General features: G+C 47.7%; 1 protein-coding gene across 2 annotated transcripts; it reads left to right on the forward strand.

Annotated features, from left to right (window-relative positions):
- The first annotated feature begins 216 nt into the window (after positions 1-216).
- Positions 217-17,817, forward strand: tasora (transcription activation suppressor a). Of its 2 annotated transcripts, none has more exons than XM_084706223.1 (26): positions 217-707; positions 1,554-1,699; positions 1,885-1,977; positions 2,670-2,742; positions 2,930-3,021; positions 3,250-3,384; positions 3,502-3,632; positions 4,134-4,165; positions 4,433-4,538; positions 5,026-5,129; positions 5,737-5,852; positions 6,421-6,493; positions 6,587-6,661; positions 6,764-6,954; positions 7,859-8,143; positions 8,859-9,036; positions 9,392-9,669; positions 10,008-10,143; positions 10,283-10,486; positions 10,577-11,937; positions 12,363-12,485; positions 14,134-14,293; positions 15,267-15,375; positions 15,570-15,748; positions 16,016-16,165; positions 16,316-17,817. In XM_084706223.1, exons 1-26 carry the CDS (start codon positions 470-472, stop codon positions 17,206-17,208), a joined length of 5,661 nt encoding a protein of 1,886 aa, XP_084562349.1. In that variant the 5' UTR covers positions 217-469; the 3' UTR covers positions 17,209-17,817. The 2 variants fall into 2 exon arrangements, with proteins under 2 accessions (XP_084562349.1, XP_084562350.1); XM_084706224.1 differs by having other exon boundaries at positions 5,749-5,852.
- Positions 17,818-17,862: the final 45 nt, after the last annotated feature.

Below are 17,862 nucleotides of genomic sequence, written 5' to 3' on the forward strand. Positions count from 1 at the left end.
GATTGACCTTGTTGAACTCCCATTGTAGATCATATGTTGATAGTGTAGGGCTTTAACATCGGCCAAACTATCAAAACTATGATCTACGGAAAAATCAAATGGAGGAAGGGGAAACTAAACAGTGTACGCTATTAATATTAACCAAATATGTGAGTCTATCACTTGAAGAGACTTCCTATCGTCTGACTCACGTATCGGAAGCTAGATGGTGCTGTAACTGCGGCAATAAATAATTTCCCATGTGAAAGACTACCTTAAACCACAGCCCCCTTGCAACGCCGTTCTCTCCAGTAGTGTAGCTAGCTAGTAGTAGCTGGTAGAGAGCAGCATGGTGGGTAATTTGCAGGAGTGTCTGTGCTCCATTGCATATCCCGAGTGAAACCACTGTTTTGCAGCCTGCAGAATTACCAAACAGGAACCATATGTGTTGGTTTCGCTTGTTGTTCGAAAGGTGCAACTTGAAATCGCGATGGACAGCCGCTGCGGCGATGACATTCCTGCAGCAAAAAGCAAAACAATGAGGCATGCACTGCTTGAGTTCCCATCTAGCAGTAAAGATGGCGAGCAATCGGGAATTATGGAAAGGCTAGCAGCGTCTGAGAAAACTGCTTCAGAAAAGATGAGTGGAATAATGTCTTTTAGAAGGCAGTCAAATCCTGACCAATTTCCACGGTTCCATATTCCAAGGAAAAGCAAAGAACAAAAAGGTACTTGCATTTTTTCTGTCTACCAAATAGCAATGTGTTATTTAGCTGGCTAGCTAACGTTAGCCAGCTAGCGGTCCTATATAATATTTAGCATTATGGATGATTTTTCTACCAAATTATACAGCTAGCCTAGGCGGGACGAAATTATATTCTCATAATCTAGTTCATATTGATAATTGCTGTAGTTGACAATGTTGTGTGTAGTTTGCCATCTTGACACCACTGGCATTTCAGAGTCAAATTGTCTAGCTAGCTAGTAAATACATGGTAATTAGAGTAGTCTAATTAGTTATCGAACTAAAGATACATGTAAACTAGACTAAATGACAATGTCTTCACACAGGTAAAAGCCAGTTTCAGTGTTGGCTAGTCCAACCAGAGCGAGAATGGGTTTCCCGCCAGGGAAAATGGCTATAGGTTACCTCTACAGAGACCACTATAGGCAAATGCAAACAATGAAGCATGAAAATGAACAGTCTTATTTTGTAGTCATGACTAGCAGTGTTTATTCTAAATAAATAAATGTATTCGGGTTTAGAGCAGACGTGATGAATGCTCACATTGTAGTGGGGGTTGATAGAGAAATGAAAGTAAGTTGGCAAGGTTGACTTCCTGTTCACAAAATCTGTGTTATTACCTAACCAGATTGCACCTCAGCCTGAATGTCTGTGACCACAGTATCTTTCAAGTTAGTCAGCACTATTGTCGTTGTGACACGCCAGTTTCCAAAACTCAAGAAAATGTAGAAAACCCCTCAAATCAAACAATGTAAAAAGACCAAACCTAACACTCGTCAACGATATTCAGGAATTGATCAAATATTCTCTACTTTTTTCTTCTTCTCAGCGTTGTTCCAGTGTGTGTCCTCAGAGTCCAGGGAATTCGAGGACATTATGAATATCCTCTCCTCCAATTATCTGGAGACTGCGTCCAAGGGGATGTTTATATACACTAAGCCAAGGCTGGTCCACAGCGAGCAGCTGGAGAAAGATGTATGTGTTGACCTTAATTACACCTTAATAGGTCTGCTTTGAACACAGATCACAACCAAAGCTTTGTACTGAGAAATATTTCCCTTGGTTTTTTTGTTGTTGTGCGGTCTGTGTTAGGATTATGTAGGTTTTTAAAAGTTCCTTGTGATTGAGTGTGATTCACATGTTATACTTTGGGTTGTCAGTTTGTAGAGAGAAGGAAAGAGCTTAAATTGGATGGGAGGACCGAGAAGGAGCTTGAGGAGACCTATTGCTTTATGTTGTGTGACGCTGGGAAGGTGAGTGTGTGATATGTTTGTAGGCTACCTTAAAACCCTTGTGTTATCTTTGGGTCATTGTGACCCTTCAGTCATTGTGACCCCCCCACCTGTTGCGACAACTTTACCTCATACAAAAATAAAGTGAAGCATTTTCTTTTAACCATCGGGCTGTCTCACACCCCCCACAGCGCGAAGGTCAAAAGAAAATGCTTTCAATTTATTTTTGTATTGGGTGAAGTTGTCACAGCACAACGATGGGTCGTTGTGAACCTTCGGGTCATTGTGAGCCGAAGGCAGCACAAAGTTTAAGAAAATCAGTCAGTTCTGCACAATGTTGTATTTATTATAGTATATCTGTGGATCTATATGAAATATTTATGATGTGTTACTCTTAAGATACTCTTGGCAAACACATTTCCAGTCTAGCCTGTGTCAAAATTCCATGTTCTTTTGTGTTGTTTGAAAGAGTATTTAGACAACATGGCTACACCGCTTTACCTACGCGTCAAAGCTGTGTGTTGGAAAACCTGTTTGTGTATTGATATAGTTAGGGCTGTTGCTGTGGTTTGAATTTCCTGTTTTAAGATGTTCTTTCTCAACACAGCACACCACGCATTTCTGTTATTAAGTGTTCCTCCCTCACATCCTGTGTGATGTAGAAGTGATGTGCAGGTGACAGGTGGCGACTGTGTTGTGTTCCTTGTGTTCAGCTCTCCTGGATCTGTGAGAAGGGCCTTTTTGTGGGACAAAGCTGGATCACAGCTCTGGGAAACCCTAGCAAAGGTCTGTGTGACGAGCATGGCTCAAGACCAGGGTCTCATTGTAAATAACTAAGCCAGACATCTTTAGAAGGACACTACCTCTTTTAAATCCTACACTAGTCTGGAACTAACTTGTGCACTGCAAAATGGTCTTGAACTTAAGATATGTAATAATGTTTGGAACAACATGTTTCTCTCCCCCCCCCCAGGTGTTTATTTGTCTAAATACTCAGATCTTTTACAAATTAACACTTTCAATCCTGGAGTGACTGGGGAAGTCATCATATTCAAGGTCATGAAGGTAAAGACTGCTTGCCCATCATTAAACCATTCAGCTCTTTCATAGATAGATAGGTACTTTATTCATTGCCTCGGGGCATTAACACAATCAGTTCATCAAGGGTCATGTCAAGGCCACACGCCTTTCCAGCAATACTGTTGCCTGCTGTGCACCCGTTTTATTTTGACTGTTCAATGTCATTTTGTTTTATTTTGTCTGTCTTGAATGTTATTTTGTTTTCGGTCCCAGGGTAAGGTAAAAAGCATCTATGAAAACATGGCTAAAAACCTTCTTGACCCTACACCCAAGTTCGACAGCCATTTTTCCAAGAACTCCAGCAAAGTAACATCTCTGACGTCGTACAGAGCTTATGAGCTCACCCAGGTAAATTCCTCTTCTTTAGGGGTGTCGACAGATCCAAGAAAATCAGCCATTTGATGCATCTACAAATGTTAATTGTGAGCACATTATGACATCATCGTCGCTTGTCTTCTCCCATAGCTATTCTTCTACGAGTATGACTTTGATGAGCTGAAAGACAGACCCCGACAGGTGTGTCCCTTTGCAGTGGTCTCCTTCCAGTTCAAAGCCAAAGACACTCCTCTTCAGACCAAGCCTATGACCACTTTAAGGTAAGGTACAAACGTAGAACTATATTCCCATTTGTCTCATATCGACCCACAATCTGCTACTGTACGCCATACTATATGCACAAGTTTACATTTACATGTATTCATTTAGCAGACGCTTTCATCCAAAGTGACTTCCAAGAGAGAGTTTTACAAAAGTGCATAGGTCACTGATCATAACAACGAGATGGCCCCAAACATTACGGGTAGCCAAAACATGAAGCATACACTGTAAAAAAACAAATAAGTGCCAAAGGCAAGAACCATAAGAGCATGTAGTTAAACAAGTTACAATTAAACAACTTAACAACATAAACCTCAAAAGTGCAAGTTGAGATCTCTGGATAGGAAAGGTGTAGAGGGCAGGGTTTCTCGACCCAGCCTTCACAGATCTACTTAAAGGCAAACGGCTGCATTGAAATGGTGCACATCTTTCTCCAAACTTGTGTCTTTATTCTCTTTCACTCAACCCCTTAAAATGTCTTCTCTCAAAATGTTTTCCAGGTCTAACAGCCAATCGTCGGAAGGGACTAAAGGTAGGTTCCGGTTCTTATTAACCTATGTCCTTTTACTTGCCAGACCCTGCTATCTCTTCTGTCAAAAGCTATTGGAACAGTTAGACACACAGTTTTTGTAATCTCCAAAAACACACTTTGTCTATCAAAAATTAAAGGAAAAGAAACTGCAGCGTTTTATTAATGGAGTATATTTGCCTAGAAAAAAAAAAGTATATTTGCCTGTCGCTGTTGGTTACTGTCGCTGTTGGTTACTTAACGTGGTTGTCCCGTGTATGTGTTCTATAGAGAGGAGTAGCTACGTGGTGTGGAGCGGAGAGCTGGTGAATGGAGACACAACCCTCTACCAAGTGTGCATGCGCTCCTTCTCCCCTCCCTTCCTCCCATTCAAACTGTAAGTCGCTCTGTTCATAGACTAGTTCATTATCATTGATCTCACAGTGCTCTGATCATAGACTTGACGTTCACAGTAAGGGGCCTGCTTACCAGTATTGTCATGGTTCAGTAATGATCAAGAAGACTTGCAGTACTGTGATCGTTGGAAGTTTATTAATTCCTGGAGGCTCAACAAACGTGTTGCTTGTCTGCCAAGTGTCAACTTGTACCAGGGACAGACAAAGATTTTATTTGGTTTTATTTAGTTATGAAGACTGCATTCCTTTGAACATTGCAAAGTGTAATGTCAGAGGTGAACCTCCTGTTAAGGTCTATACTTAACCTACATGCTACCTAGAGAGTGATCAAGAGAAGGATTCAGCATTCTCCCACAGGAACTCCATGATCTGTTAAACAATCCTTGATAACCCTTTTATTTTAGGTAATTTGTTGGATTTTGTTTATGAGAATAATAATAATAATGGTGACTTGGTGTGTCTTGTCAGGCCAGAGAGGCTGCAGGTGGGGAAGGCTATGAGTCTGGAGCGGGCGAGTCGGCTCGTCCCTTCGGCGCTCTTCTCCAGGAACCTCTACGCAGGCAGTCACGAAGGTGAGGCCATTCCTACCACCTCTCTGTTATCACTGTCAGGCAATTAGTTTGAGGCAGCCACGAAGGTGAGGCCATTCCTACCACCTCTCTGTTATCACTATCAGATGATGTTTGAGGTGTTATTTATTTAAATCTGATGGACTGATCTTATCTCTCTTTACTTTTAGCAGTAAAGGATTAAGGTCAAAAGGGGGGGGGGGGATTTAGGTGAATGTTTGTTTGACCTGAGGGGTTAGGAAGGGAAATACAGAGACATGAAGTCTGGGTGACTTAAGAGTTACGAGTGTTTGGGAATGTGTTAAAGACCAGATGCTAGATTACTTTTTTTCTGTTAAGACATCCATTGTGTTCAATGTTTATATTAATTGATTGTTGTTTAGAATGGCCAGATGCTCTGAGTCTTTATAAGACACGTTGTGAGATCGTGATCACTCAGCTGAACAACATTTGTGTTACGTGTCCTCCAGTAGATTGGTCACAAAGTGCTCTGTCGAGTACCTTCTTATATTGAATTAATAATTTGTATTAATACGCCATTTTAACTATTCGAGTATACAGTGTCTTCAGAATTCTGCCAGTACAAGCTTGTGGTATCAATGTACCTCAGTTTGTGTTACAGTGTTGAAGAACAACACATACGGCAGTCTGTTGGAGGTGGTGGAGAAGAACAAGTCAAGAGGAAGCTTGGCCAAATTGTTGCACAGCCTGGAAAGCAAGAAAGTGGTAAGATAAGATAAGATAATCCTTTTAACCAAATTTGCAGGATTACAGCAGCGTAGAGATAGTGCAAACTTTACAAACAAGAGTAAAAACAACATAGTACAAAAACAACTTTGTAGCTAAATAAGTTAATAATACAGTAATAAATGAGTAGGTAAGTAAGTACAGTGCAGATCCACAGTAACTAAATATAATATATATCAGACAAATCTGTTATATACAGACATATACAGGTAGAATAGTTGAAATACAGGTAGTTTGTAGTGTTTGGCTAGTGGCCAAAAAACGTAATGGAATAATTGACTTAAATGAATATTTACAAGCTAGGCTAAGCCTATCCTGTAGCTGTACTGATGTAGTCTGCAAACGATATAGCTGTAGTCCACAAGCTATGCTAGCCTTGCTATACTAACGTAGTCCCCAGCTTGCTAGCTTTGCCCAATAGCTATGCTAACTATGCTAACTATACTAACTATGCTATGTTAACCTAGCAATGGTAACCTAGAACACAAGCTAGGCCAGCTTCTTCCATATGACAAGCTATGCTAACAGTGTCCTCTTTACTGCACAGGTTCTGGTCAACACTTTGCCTGATCAAGGATTGCTCTTCCTGGTCTCCTCAGTGCAAATGGCCAAGCCTTCAGGTAGGTGTAAATCGAAGCGTAATCACCCCAAAATTAAACATTGTATGATGTCTATTGTCTTGAAACACATGAATGTGGTTGGTTTTGTTCCAGAAAGAGGAGAAGGGTGGAATAGATGCCTCCACGCTCTGTTCATCTACCGGGACTGCAGGGATGTCTCTAAATATTGTAAGCACATCAACTGCCACAACAACCAATCACTTCAGTCTTTTTGGGGGGAGTGGAAGTGGTAAAAAAAATAATAATTATACTTCAACGCCTTTCCTCCAGCATCAAAATGCCCGGCTTCCCAGAAACCTTCGCCGTCGGCATCAAGGCCAGCGTTGATGCCCCATCTGAACACCTTCATCCCAGCGCTGCACCACTCGCTGGCCAAGGTGCGCTGCAACCCCCCATCTGACCTCTCGGCAGGGGTGGAGCTTCAGGCTCGAGAGTACCTCAGCGGCTGCAAGGAGGGCAAGGTCAGTTGGAACATTCTAGAGGGAAACATCGAATACCGTTGGGTCTTCTCCAGTCAATTTCATGAACCTCAAAATCAAACCCCCAGATGCAATGTCAGCAACACACAGTGGCACTGATGAAACAAAAGTTCTGTACGTCTTCAGTCAATTCTCAAGATGTAAAAACAGCACTGGAACTCAGCAGGGTTGATGCAAAGTGTTTTATTGGTTCTCAGGTAACAAAGATTGCCAATAGAACGTGAGCGTGATCCCGGGATCAGACTGAAGTTTTCTCCGGACAATTTAACTTATATAGTCTTCTCCCCATTGTATGTTAATATGGTACGACATTAGTTGGTTTCGTAGACATTAGGTAATCTTACCAAGCGGGTCCCTTGTCTCAGGGGATTCAAAACAGGTACTTTCCTACATAGACACTGCTTGAAATTAGGCTCTTTCTGACCTTGAACAGCCAGCTGCATTAGGCTTCTGGGCGTAAGGCCACAAATATGTCTCATAAGTTACAGCTATGCATCCTGGTCTTTTATGAAAGCATACACATGCTCCTCTCCCCCACTCATCCTTTAATTATTTAAACCTTATATTTAGGGCTTCACGTCTCCTACTATTGTTTAGGAATAACAGTAATCAGCAAAACAGCTTTGCATTTGGTTTCCCATGATATAACTTGTATTAATATGGTTTCCAATTAGTATAGCATATTCCAAAGAGTGATTACAAATATCTTTGGGTCCATCATCATTAACCATCTTCATAATTACAACAGTATGATGTTTTTTCCACATCAGCACGAATAAACCAATATGGCAGGAACCATATCGCAGTGTCAAATTGTCCTTCCATTGTCTACGATAGAGTCGACAAAGAAAAAGAAGTCGCTAACTGTCAGACCTCTCCTTCCTAGGTGCGCCAGTACCCGGTAATAGAGTACGACTCCAAACTGGATGAGCGAGGGAAGCTGTTCCCTGCTCCCAAACACCACCGGCTGAACATGGAGGGCTACCTGCGCTCCTATGTGTACAGCCCAGCCATGTACCTGCTCACAGTGGCCAAAGCCCAAGACATGGTGGAGGCCTTCGGTTGTCTGCCCGACGACAGCCCCAACTCTGACGGGGACGATTCTGATAGGCTCGTCGCCGAACTGACGGCCAGTGGAGTGCAGGACATGGCGCACAACAATCCTCAAAAGGTAGGAGACACGCGTGACCACAGGACGGTGGTCAGCAGGGGATGACGAGAGGGATCGTTTTTAAAGATGCAAGGGACGGTCGTATGAGGGTTGTTAAAAAGTTGTGTGGGCAGACTGAGCCGGGTGGTGTCATGTCAGAATCCACCATTCACCATGTTTATTAGCCTTAAGATTCAATAACCTCTTGAGGAGAGAGAGTTAGAGGTGTGGCCTTTGTTGTCGTCTTGACTTGCACTGTCAGAGCTGCACAGCTCTTATGGTTTTGTGAATTGAACAGCCTTACAAGGCCTCTGGGGTGTCCCTTACTGCTGCAGTCTGCCGTCTGCACTCTGCGCAGCGACAGAATCGTCAAGAGCAGGGGTGTGGGTTTGTTTTCAAATGTGGGCGGGGCATCTTTTTAATATGTAGAAACTAGAGCATGAATCAGCACAGCCTTGGGGTGGGGGCTGGGCTGGGGGCTGGGGGCTGGGGTGGGGGCTGGGTGGGGGCTGGGGGCTGGGCTGGGGGCTGGGCTGGGGGCTGGGCTGGGGGGTGGGGGCTGGGGGCTGGGCTGGGGGGTGGGGGCTGGGGGCTGGGCTGGGGGCTGGGGGCTGGGGTGGGGGCTGGGGGCTGGGGTGGGGGCTGGGGTGGGGGCTGGGGGCTGGGTGGGCAGTGAGTGGGGCTCTGCTCCACTCTTACCACTCAGGTCCAGTTCCCATGAGCTGTGGTCTCCCAGGTCCAGGAGCTGATCAACCTGGTGCTGAGGTGCAAGCGGAGCACGAAGGGGGAGAGCCGGGGGAGCAGGGAGGCCGACAGGACGGGGAGGAGGAGCTCTGAGGAGCGGGACACCACCGAGAGGACGCTCAAACACCTGAGGAGGGCTTCCCTGGAGAGAGAAGAAGCTCACAGAGCAGGTAGATGTGCGCACACACGTGTTTTTTTTGTGGACCTATCGATGAGGGATTCATGTCCCATTAAATATCAAGTTAACCTTATCACTAGTGTCTAACCGTCTAAACTATTCCTAACTCCTAACCCTGACAGTAATTAAGTAATTCTAACACCAATGCTAAACTCTAAACTCCCATAGAAACAACTACTAACTTTTACAAGGGTAGTAAACAAGGCCAGAAACACACACACACCCGCACACACACACACACACACACACACACACACAAAAGCAGCCTGACAGTAGAGGGAAATGTGACTTGGGTGAAAGTGTACATCCGTTGAAGTTGCCCCCCCCCCCCCTCCGCCCCCCTGTAGCGGAGGGCGGTCAGAGCCCCGCCCCGCTGGCTGGCGGCGTGGGTCAGAAGGATGTGGACCTGAGGAGAGACGGCTCTGCCGGCGCCGTCAAGCTCCTCGCCATGCTCGCCGACCTCAAGAGTGCTGCCATGGGAACCAGTACCAGTGGGCCCGCGCAAGGGGCGGAGCCTACGGGAGCGTTGCTGTTTGACAGCATAGCCAGGCTGGGCCTGCCCACAAACTGTGACATCGACCTGCGCAAGCGGACACCAGCGGAGGAGAAGAAGGACTACCTGGAGGTAGTCAGGCCTCCAGTCACACCTGAGTTACACACTGCCTTTGCCTTTGAGATTAATCTAATGGTTTCATAAAAAAATTATATTTAAAAATATTTATTAAAAAAAAAAGAAATTCAAACTTTTTACGTTGGTGAGCATGAAAAAGAGCATGAAAAAAAAAAAACTATACACACATTCATGTTTACAGTTTAATTACATGGCAAATGAGTGCACTTAGATCAGTGCGTCAGCCCCAGAGTTAAGTTCCTTCACCTCCAGCCCCTGATGTAAGGCGCGGCGGGGGCGACCAGGCTAGATGGTGGAGCGGCGCGTCACTGAGGTGTGCTGTGTGTTTGCAGGAGCAGGCTGCAGGCAGCATGAGCAGCCTGGAGGGCTTCAGCCCCAGCTCTCACAGCGAGCTGTCCAGGCGGCCCAGCGGCCTGGGAGGAGACGAGGACGTCTTCGAGATCCCCTGGGTCCTCGTCCCCATCACAGGTTCTTTTCCTCTCCCTGTCTCTCTCACACAGGCACAACAGTTCAAACATACACACATCTGTATAAACACACAAACACATCTACACGCACATATACTGAGTTCTAATCCCCCCTTCTTCACCCCCTCCTTTTTTTACAGGTCTGACGAGTGAGAAATACTGCCAGAGGGAGAAGGACAACCCTCAGGACCCTCGCTTCTTCCAGGTTCCTATAGCAACTGCCGCCCTCCAGACCAGCTCCCCGCCTCCCCCCAGGCCAGCCCCGAGAAGCCCAGAGCCTGAGGACCAATTAAACCAGCCCGCGGGGGAATCCTATTTCACAGGCGCACAGAGCACACACTCAGGTGATTAGCCAGGTCTAGTCTGGTCCAAAAGAGACTCAGTAAACTGAACGAATTTCAGAAAAATGATTGATATTTTGTTCCCGTCACCAGGTCACAGAGAAGAGACAGACTTGCAGGAACTGGAGGAGAGACTGGAGGAGAGACTGGAGGAGAGACTGGAGGAGAGACTGGAGGATAGATGGGTGGAGAAACAGATGGAGGAAAAGGAGGACAGAAGGGAGGAGACCCAGGAGGAGAGACTAAATACCCTGGAGGTGGAGAATCAGGAGCCCCGCCCTGCCCCTCACACCCCCCTGGGGTCTGACAGCCCCTCACAGTCTCAGAGGAACAGGAAGAGGAGCGGGGACGGAATTGATGGAAGGACCAGGAAGTGGCAGAGATGTTCTGGCCTTGTGCAGGCCCAGCCAGGGGAAGAGAAGGAGGAGGGGGAGATTTGGATAGAGGAGGAGGAGGAGATAAAGACGATAGATGAGAGGCCTCCTGCCCCCTCTTCCTCCAGCCCATCTCAGCTTCCCGTTCCTGCTGTTCCCCAAGGCGGCGTGGACATCATCTTAGAGGATCAGTGTGACTGTTTCTCCTCTGAGGTACAGCACCTCCTGCAGGCCGAGAATATACACTACAGCCCCTCTCGCTCCCCGCCCGGCACGCAGCACCGGCCAGCCCTGCTCCCGCTCAGACCCCTCTCAGAGTACATCTCCTTCTACAACGACCCGCTGCCCCTGCACAACTACATCAGCTCCCTGAAGGAGGGCCTCGGCCTCATCCTGGACGCTCACAAGGTTCTCCAGTCCCACAGGGCTCTCGTCCTCGGCCCGCGGCAGCAGACTTGGCCTCGCGCTGACAATCTTAACGCCAACACTCACACCACCATGCACTGTTCTAGCCCTGCCCTCGACAGCGAATCTGTCCCTGGCCCCTCCCAGGTATGTTTGTCTGTCCCTGGCCCCTCCCCTGCTCTGACCCCTGACCCCTCCCTGGGCCCATCTCCACACACCCCTGTCCCTGACCCCTCATGGCCCCTTCCACCTCAGTTCAGCCCCAGTCTGGCTCACCCTCCCCAGGCACCTCGCGGCCCCTCACCTTCCCAGGCCAGCAACTCTCCTGGGGGCCCCGGAGGGTCAGAGTCTGCCCCCCAGACAGACTCTAAGGAGAACCTGGATGGGGTACCAATGTGCTACAGTCCGGGCTCTGTGGGGTCTGGAGAGAACAGCCCTGCTATACCAGGGCTGGGGACCTTCCCAGTGTTGGACTCAGACCCAGCCCCTGGGCCTGAACCAGGGCCTAGGCCTGAACCAGGGCCTGGGCTGGCCTCCATCAGTACCCTGATCAGCCAGCTGAAGCCAGAGGTGTTCAGTAACCTGGTGGAGATCATCAAGGACGTGCAGAAGAACTCAGTCCAGTTCTACATCCACACTGTGGAGGAGGAGAACCAGGTGTACGACGACATCAAGGTACCCAGGCACGACTATGGACTCATTCCGTCCTTACACACTCATATCAAAATAAAAGTTTAATTTTTTGGACGGAGCCTAAGCACAGCAGCCCCCCCCCCCCCCCCCCAGTCTGACGGCGGCACCCCACCCTAACACCTTAACTAACACTTTTTCCGCGGGAAACCCTGCTCTAAATGGCACTATGTCCCCTAGGGGTGGGAATTTTTTGGTACCTCACGATTCGAATGGATTCTTGGGGTCTTCTTGGGATTTTCCCGAGAAAATAAATAAAATTTAAAAATACATTAAAAAAATTGTTTCACATAAATGTTTGAATCGCTAGCAGACTGAATCACGATTCAAATGTGAAGTGATTTTTTCCCCCCCATCCCTAATGTCCTCGCTGTACGCTCCGCTCCCTGTGTGTTGTGTACCTGCTCCAGGAGTACCTGCAGAGGCTGGGGAACCTGGAGCTGAGCCCCATCAGCTTCCTGGGCAGAGAGAGCAGCATGGACAAGCTGCTGGTCATCATCCAGAACAAAGACATCGCTGCTCACATCCACAAGGTGCACATGCACACACGCACACATCATTACACACGCACACACACATCACACACACCTTTGTCTTGGACACACGTGTCAAACTCAAGGCCCGCGGGCCAAATCATTTTATGTGGGAGCTTAAATTATGTCTTGAAATAAGTCTACACTGCTTTACAGCGTGCGTTGACCATTAACTACATCTCTCACAATGCATTTAGATGATGTTACGGCAAAATGACAACATCCCGCCTCTAGAAAGCAGTGTATATACACATCAGTGTTTAACGCAAAGTTCGAAGTTTACCTGTGGGTGAAGGAGAGCATGGTTTGAATGACAGCACTCCCATGCAGCCGATTTTGCAAACATACCCCATGCGCACTTTCATACAAGGTCCTCGGGCATTCAACCCAAGTTGGTATCGCTCTTAAACTTGGTTAGAGTAGCCTACTCAGCCAAGCTAGATGTATGTTTCTGCTTCCCTGCCCTGACGACAATTTGGAGCCAGAAATGATAAAGACATCACCTTCACCAGACAAGGTTTTACCAATTGGAAAACGGCAATGTTTATTATAAAGCTCAAAAAGTTATTTCGCGCTGAAATGAAGGCCAAAATGTTTTACTTGCACGTAGTGCAAGCTCGCATTAACTGTGGAAGTCCATATCTAGCATCACATCAAACCCAGAATACGTCCTTGGTTTGGGCTAATCCCCAAATGTTTACAATGTCTGGCTCCGAGCCTGATTAACACTCGGATCGATAAGCAGTCTCAAAAATTGTAGCAATATAAAAAATAATCGTGATACCCCCCAGAAATGTTCACTGCACCCCCAGTCAAAGCAGGCTGTATCCGGCCCTGGATGCAAGGCAGTTTCAAGAAAGATGGAAAATACATGTTTGTGCTTCAAGGAAACCATTTTTTATTTTGTGTTATGAGGCAATGTCGGTTGTTATAGAGTCAAATCTCCATTGGCTTTTTGACAACAAACACGGAGATAAATATGCCAAATTTAGCCTTCAAGAAAAACAGCTGATTGTCTAAGCATTAAAAGGCGGACTGCAATTGCAGCAGAATATGTTCAGAAAAGCTACAGCTGTTTTTACATCGTAAACATTGTTACATCGTAGTTAACTGGCCCTTTGAGGGCAACCATAATGCTGACGCAGGCCTGCCAACTGTCACGCATTTCAACCAGTCCACACGCTCTCACGCCACACATTGTACGTCTCACGCTGAGAAGGCAACACCAACCAAGTAGTTCTGCTAACGTTATAAACAGTAATGGACGAGATACATTGACGACTGAAGGAACACAAACGCACGAACACCCGTGAAGCTCGTCTCGGTGGGGTCGGTGTTTTGTACGCAGCAACATTTTGGTTGGCCCTACCAAATCTCACTCAAAGTTTTTTTGAAAAGTTGGCAGCCTTGTGATGTGGCCCTCGGTGAAAATAAGTTTGATACCCCTGGTCTAGGACATCACTATATTACTGGTTTCAATATGCAAATGGATTGCAGTCATGGTAGACTAACTACATTGTGAATAATTAACTGTTTATAAAAGTGTTTGCCCAGTTTTATATTGTTTTGATGGACTTGGAACTCCAGTGTTGTTGGAAGTGTGTTTTGAATAGTTGCCTCCTGTGTGTGTGTGTATGTGTGTGGTCAGATCCCAGCCCTGGTGTCTCTGAAGCGTCTCTCCTCTGTGGTCTTTTCCGGGGTGGACAGTCTGGATGACATCAGGAACCACACCTCCAACGAGCTGTTTGTCTCCGGAGGGTTCATTGTCTCTGACGAGTTCGTCCTCAACCCAGACTTTATCACACACGGTGGGACACACACACACACACACACACACACACACACACACACACACACACACACACACACACACACTAGTGGATGTATAATGTCTACTATGACAAACATTTTTACATTTATGCATTTAGCAGACTTCCAAGAGAGAGCTTTACAAAAGAGCATAGGTCACTGATCATAACAACGAGGTAGTTCCAAACATTGCAAGCAGCCAAAACATGAAGCATACATTGTGAAAAACTAAACAAGTGCTAAAGGGAAGACCCATAAGAGCATGCGGTTATACAAGTTACAAATCAAAACAACATGACCCACAAAAAGTGCTAGACTGTACCTGTGGAAGAACAATCAACAGTAACATATTTCACAGTGTAAGGGGGTAAATATTGTCCAAACAACCAAAACTAATTCCCCTATGGTTTGAAGGAAGATGGGAAACTGAACAGTGTATTAGCATGAACTAAATAATGCCAATACCAATAGAATTCCAGGTATTTGACTCTATGGGTTAAATCAGAGCAAGAATGGTCAAAGTACGGTTAAGTGAAATACGTATTTAATAACTTTGCAAATGAATGAAATCAATTACAAGGCAAACATGTTACAATATGAAAGTTTTCAATCTTACCTACTCTACCATGATCATTGTAAATCAGAGAGAAAGCAAGAGGTGAGGAAGGAGTAGGACAGTAGGACAAGGCAGAACTGAGGAGAAGGTCTCAGGAGATGAAGAATCCAAAGAACAATGCATTACAATTCCCTTTATACACAAGAACAACCAATCAGACCACATCTTGAATGGGGTGTGAGAGCCATCAAGTTGAGACCGTCCAGAAACTCCAGACTTTAGCATATGAGAGGTGGGGGCAGGTTTGACACCCAGCCTTACAACAGCGAGTACAAGTAGATTTTTTACGTTGATGACGATGATGTATATGTTGTTGATGTTGTTTGGCGTTTTTAATGTTGTTGTTGTTTGTGCAGAGCGTTTGCGCGCCCTGCTGATGTTCCTGGAGCAGCAGAGCTCTGCAGAGAGCATGTGGAGGTGGAAGGTCCACTGCAAGACCCACAAGAAGCTGAAGGAGCAGGCCAGGTCAGAGCTGGCTGCCCCAGACCACACACACACACACACACACATTACACACTAAACACACACATTCCATACTACACCCACACAATACATGCTACACACTCCAGCCCCACTAACTTAGTGTTGACCTTTACAACATCAAAGACATTCGTGTCTTTTAAGGAGTCGCTGCCTGTCTCGTTGTGCGGTCCGTTCAGGTTTAAGAAGGACGCCAGGAACATCCTGAACATCCTAAACGCCTACCAGCAGAAGCAGGTGGTGGAGTTCCTGCCGTACCATGAGTGTGACCTGTCCTCCCGCCAGACCCCAGACCTGGCCTGTCTCATCAGGCTGCAGGCCCAGCACGTCCAGCACCGCCACCTCATCTTCCTCACGGGTACACACACACACACACAGACACACACACACATACACGCACACACACACACATGCACGCAGGACACACACAGACACATACACACATGCATTATACACACACACACACGCATTACAGACTCTTACACACACAGACACACACATCTCACACACACACACACACATGTTGGACACACACACACACATACACACACACACGCACACACATGCATCATACACACATTGTATTTCCAGCTTTAAACCATGCTCCTGCCCTCTCGTCTCCCAGAGAGACGGTTTGAGATGTTCCCCAATTACTCGAGCAGCGGCATCGTCATCGCAAACATCGACGACATCATGCACAACTTTCACGATCTAGTCGGCTTCCACGACGTTGGAAACAAGCAGCCTATCGCAGACATCAATGCATCGGTCAGAGGTCAGTCCTGATTGGTTGCAAACATTGCCTTTGAGGCCAACTGATATCTCCATGCAGGCCGTAAATCTTTCACGTAGATTCAAATCCAGTATTCCTCATTCCTCCCTCCTTCCCTCTCTCCCCTTCCTGCCTTTCGCGTATCTCTCCCAGGCCCAGAGATAAAGTGTCCGTCTGTGTGTCAGAACATCGCCCCCCTGCGCTCAGTGGAACACTCCCCCGTGACAGAGCTGACCTTGCCCTACCCAGATCACCACCTCCCCCTGGCCCCCCAGGCCCCAGACTACCACCGGGCCCTGAGAGACCAGCTGGTCCCAGACACAGAGACCCCGGCCTCCTCCTCCCTGCCCTCCACCTCCTCGGACGGGGCCCCCACGGAGCCGGACTTCGAGGCCCTGCGGCAGGCCATCTCCCAGTTCAAGGCGGAGAGGATGGCCCGCGCCCTGGCCGGCCAGGGCGCCCAGCCAGCGGGGGACGAGTCCTCGGGGAGCTTCCACATCAACCCCCACCAGAGCTTTCTGTCTGGGGAGGAACCTGGCTCCTTGGACAAGCTGGACCCGGCCCACCAGGCTGTCTCCTCCACCCTTGCCTCCATCCACGGCAGGCTGCGAGGGCGAGCGGGGGCCGAGACGATCAGCGACAGCGACATGTCCCTGTGCGGCTCCCAGGACAGCTCGGTCTTCCTCGGCCTCCACACCCCCAGGGCCTCCCCCGCCAACCCCAGGGCCTCTCCAGCCGGCCTCGGGGCCTCCCCAGCCGCCCTAGGGGCCTCCCCCATCATCGACGTCCCGGAGGGTCTCTGTGAGGAGGACGCGCCTAGCAACAAAGACATGGACATGCCGGACACGCCTCAAAGCCCCGAGCAGAGCATCAGCACTGGTAACCCCGCCCCCGCAGCGCCCGGCACTGGGCTCCAGGAGGGGACCAGGCCAGGGGAGAAAGGGAAGGACCCCCCAGGCCGAGGTTCCACAGCCTGGGGGGTATGCTGCCCTCTCCCTCTCCCACTCCCAGAGCTCTGTACCCTGGTCTGGAGGGGCCGTCACTAGCCCTGAGCAGACTGACCATGCAGCAGAGTGGCCTGCTGACCCCTCAACTGGTCAACAACATCTTCAGCAGCCAGCCTCTACCGTTCCCAGGCCCTGGTCCCATGATCAGGGGCCTGCTGCCCACCAGCCTGCCCCTGGGCTGGCCTGGGCTGGGGCAGGCTGGGTCTGTCTGGAGTTTCCAGCCAAGGGGACTCAGTCAGCCATACTCCCAGGGCCTCATGAGGAACTTTAATGCCCAACCGAACCAATTTCGGCCTCACAGAGGTGGCTTCAACGGCCTGTAGAGCTGGAGGAACACTGTCCGTCCGTCCTCAGAGTAGTTCCTCCACAGCCCTCCGAAGGGCTGTTACCTGGATCCTCGCTGACAAAGGGCATTTCTAGGGGATGAAGGGAAGCGATTGCCTGTCATTGGAGCAACGCACTTGACACTTGTTATTTGAGATGTTGGATCTTGTGTTTCTTACCTCAAAGTTGCTTTTGTTTGTACATCCAGTTCCTTGTTTTTGTAAAAACTACAGCCACGTGGTGTTGTAAACCGCTGGTTCTAAATTATTTAATTTTTATATACTTGATTTTTTCATTGTTGAAATTAAAACTTGCGTGAAAGTCTTCAGCTGTGGTTTCCAGAACCTGACAGACAGCTCCACCCAGGAT

This window comes from Hypomesus nipponensis, chromosome 9 (genome assembly GCF_054491055.1).
Source record: "Hypomesus nipponensis isolate SF chromosome 9, ASM5449105v1, whole genome shotgun sequence".
NCBI lineage: Eukaryota > Metazoa > Chordata > Actinopteri > Osmeriformes > Osmeridae > Hypomesus > Hypomesus nipponensis.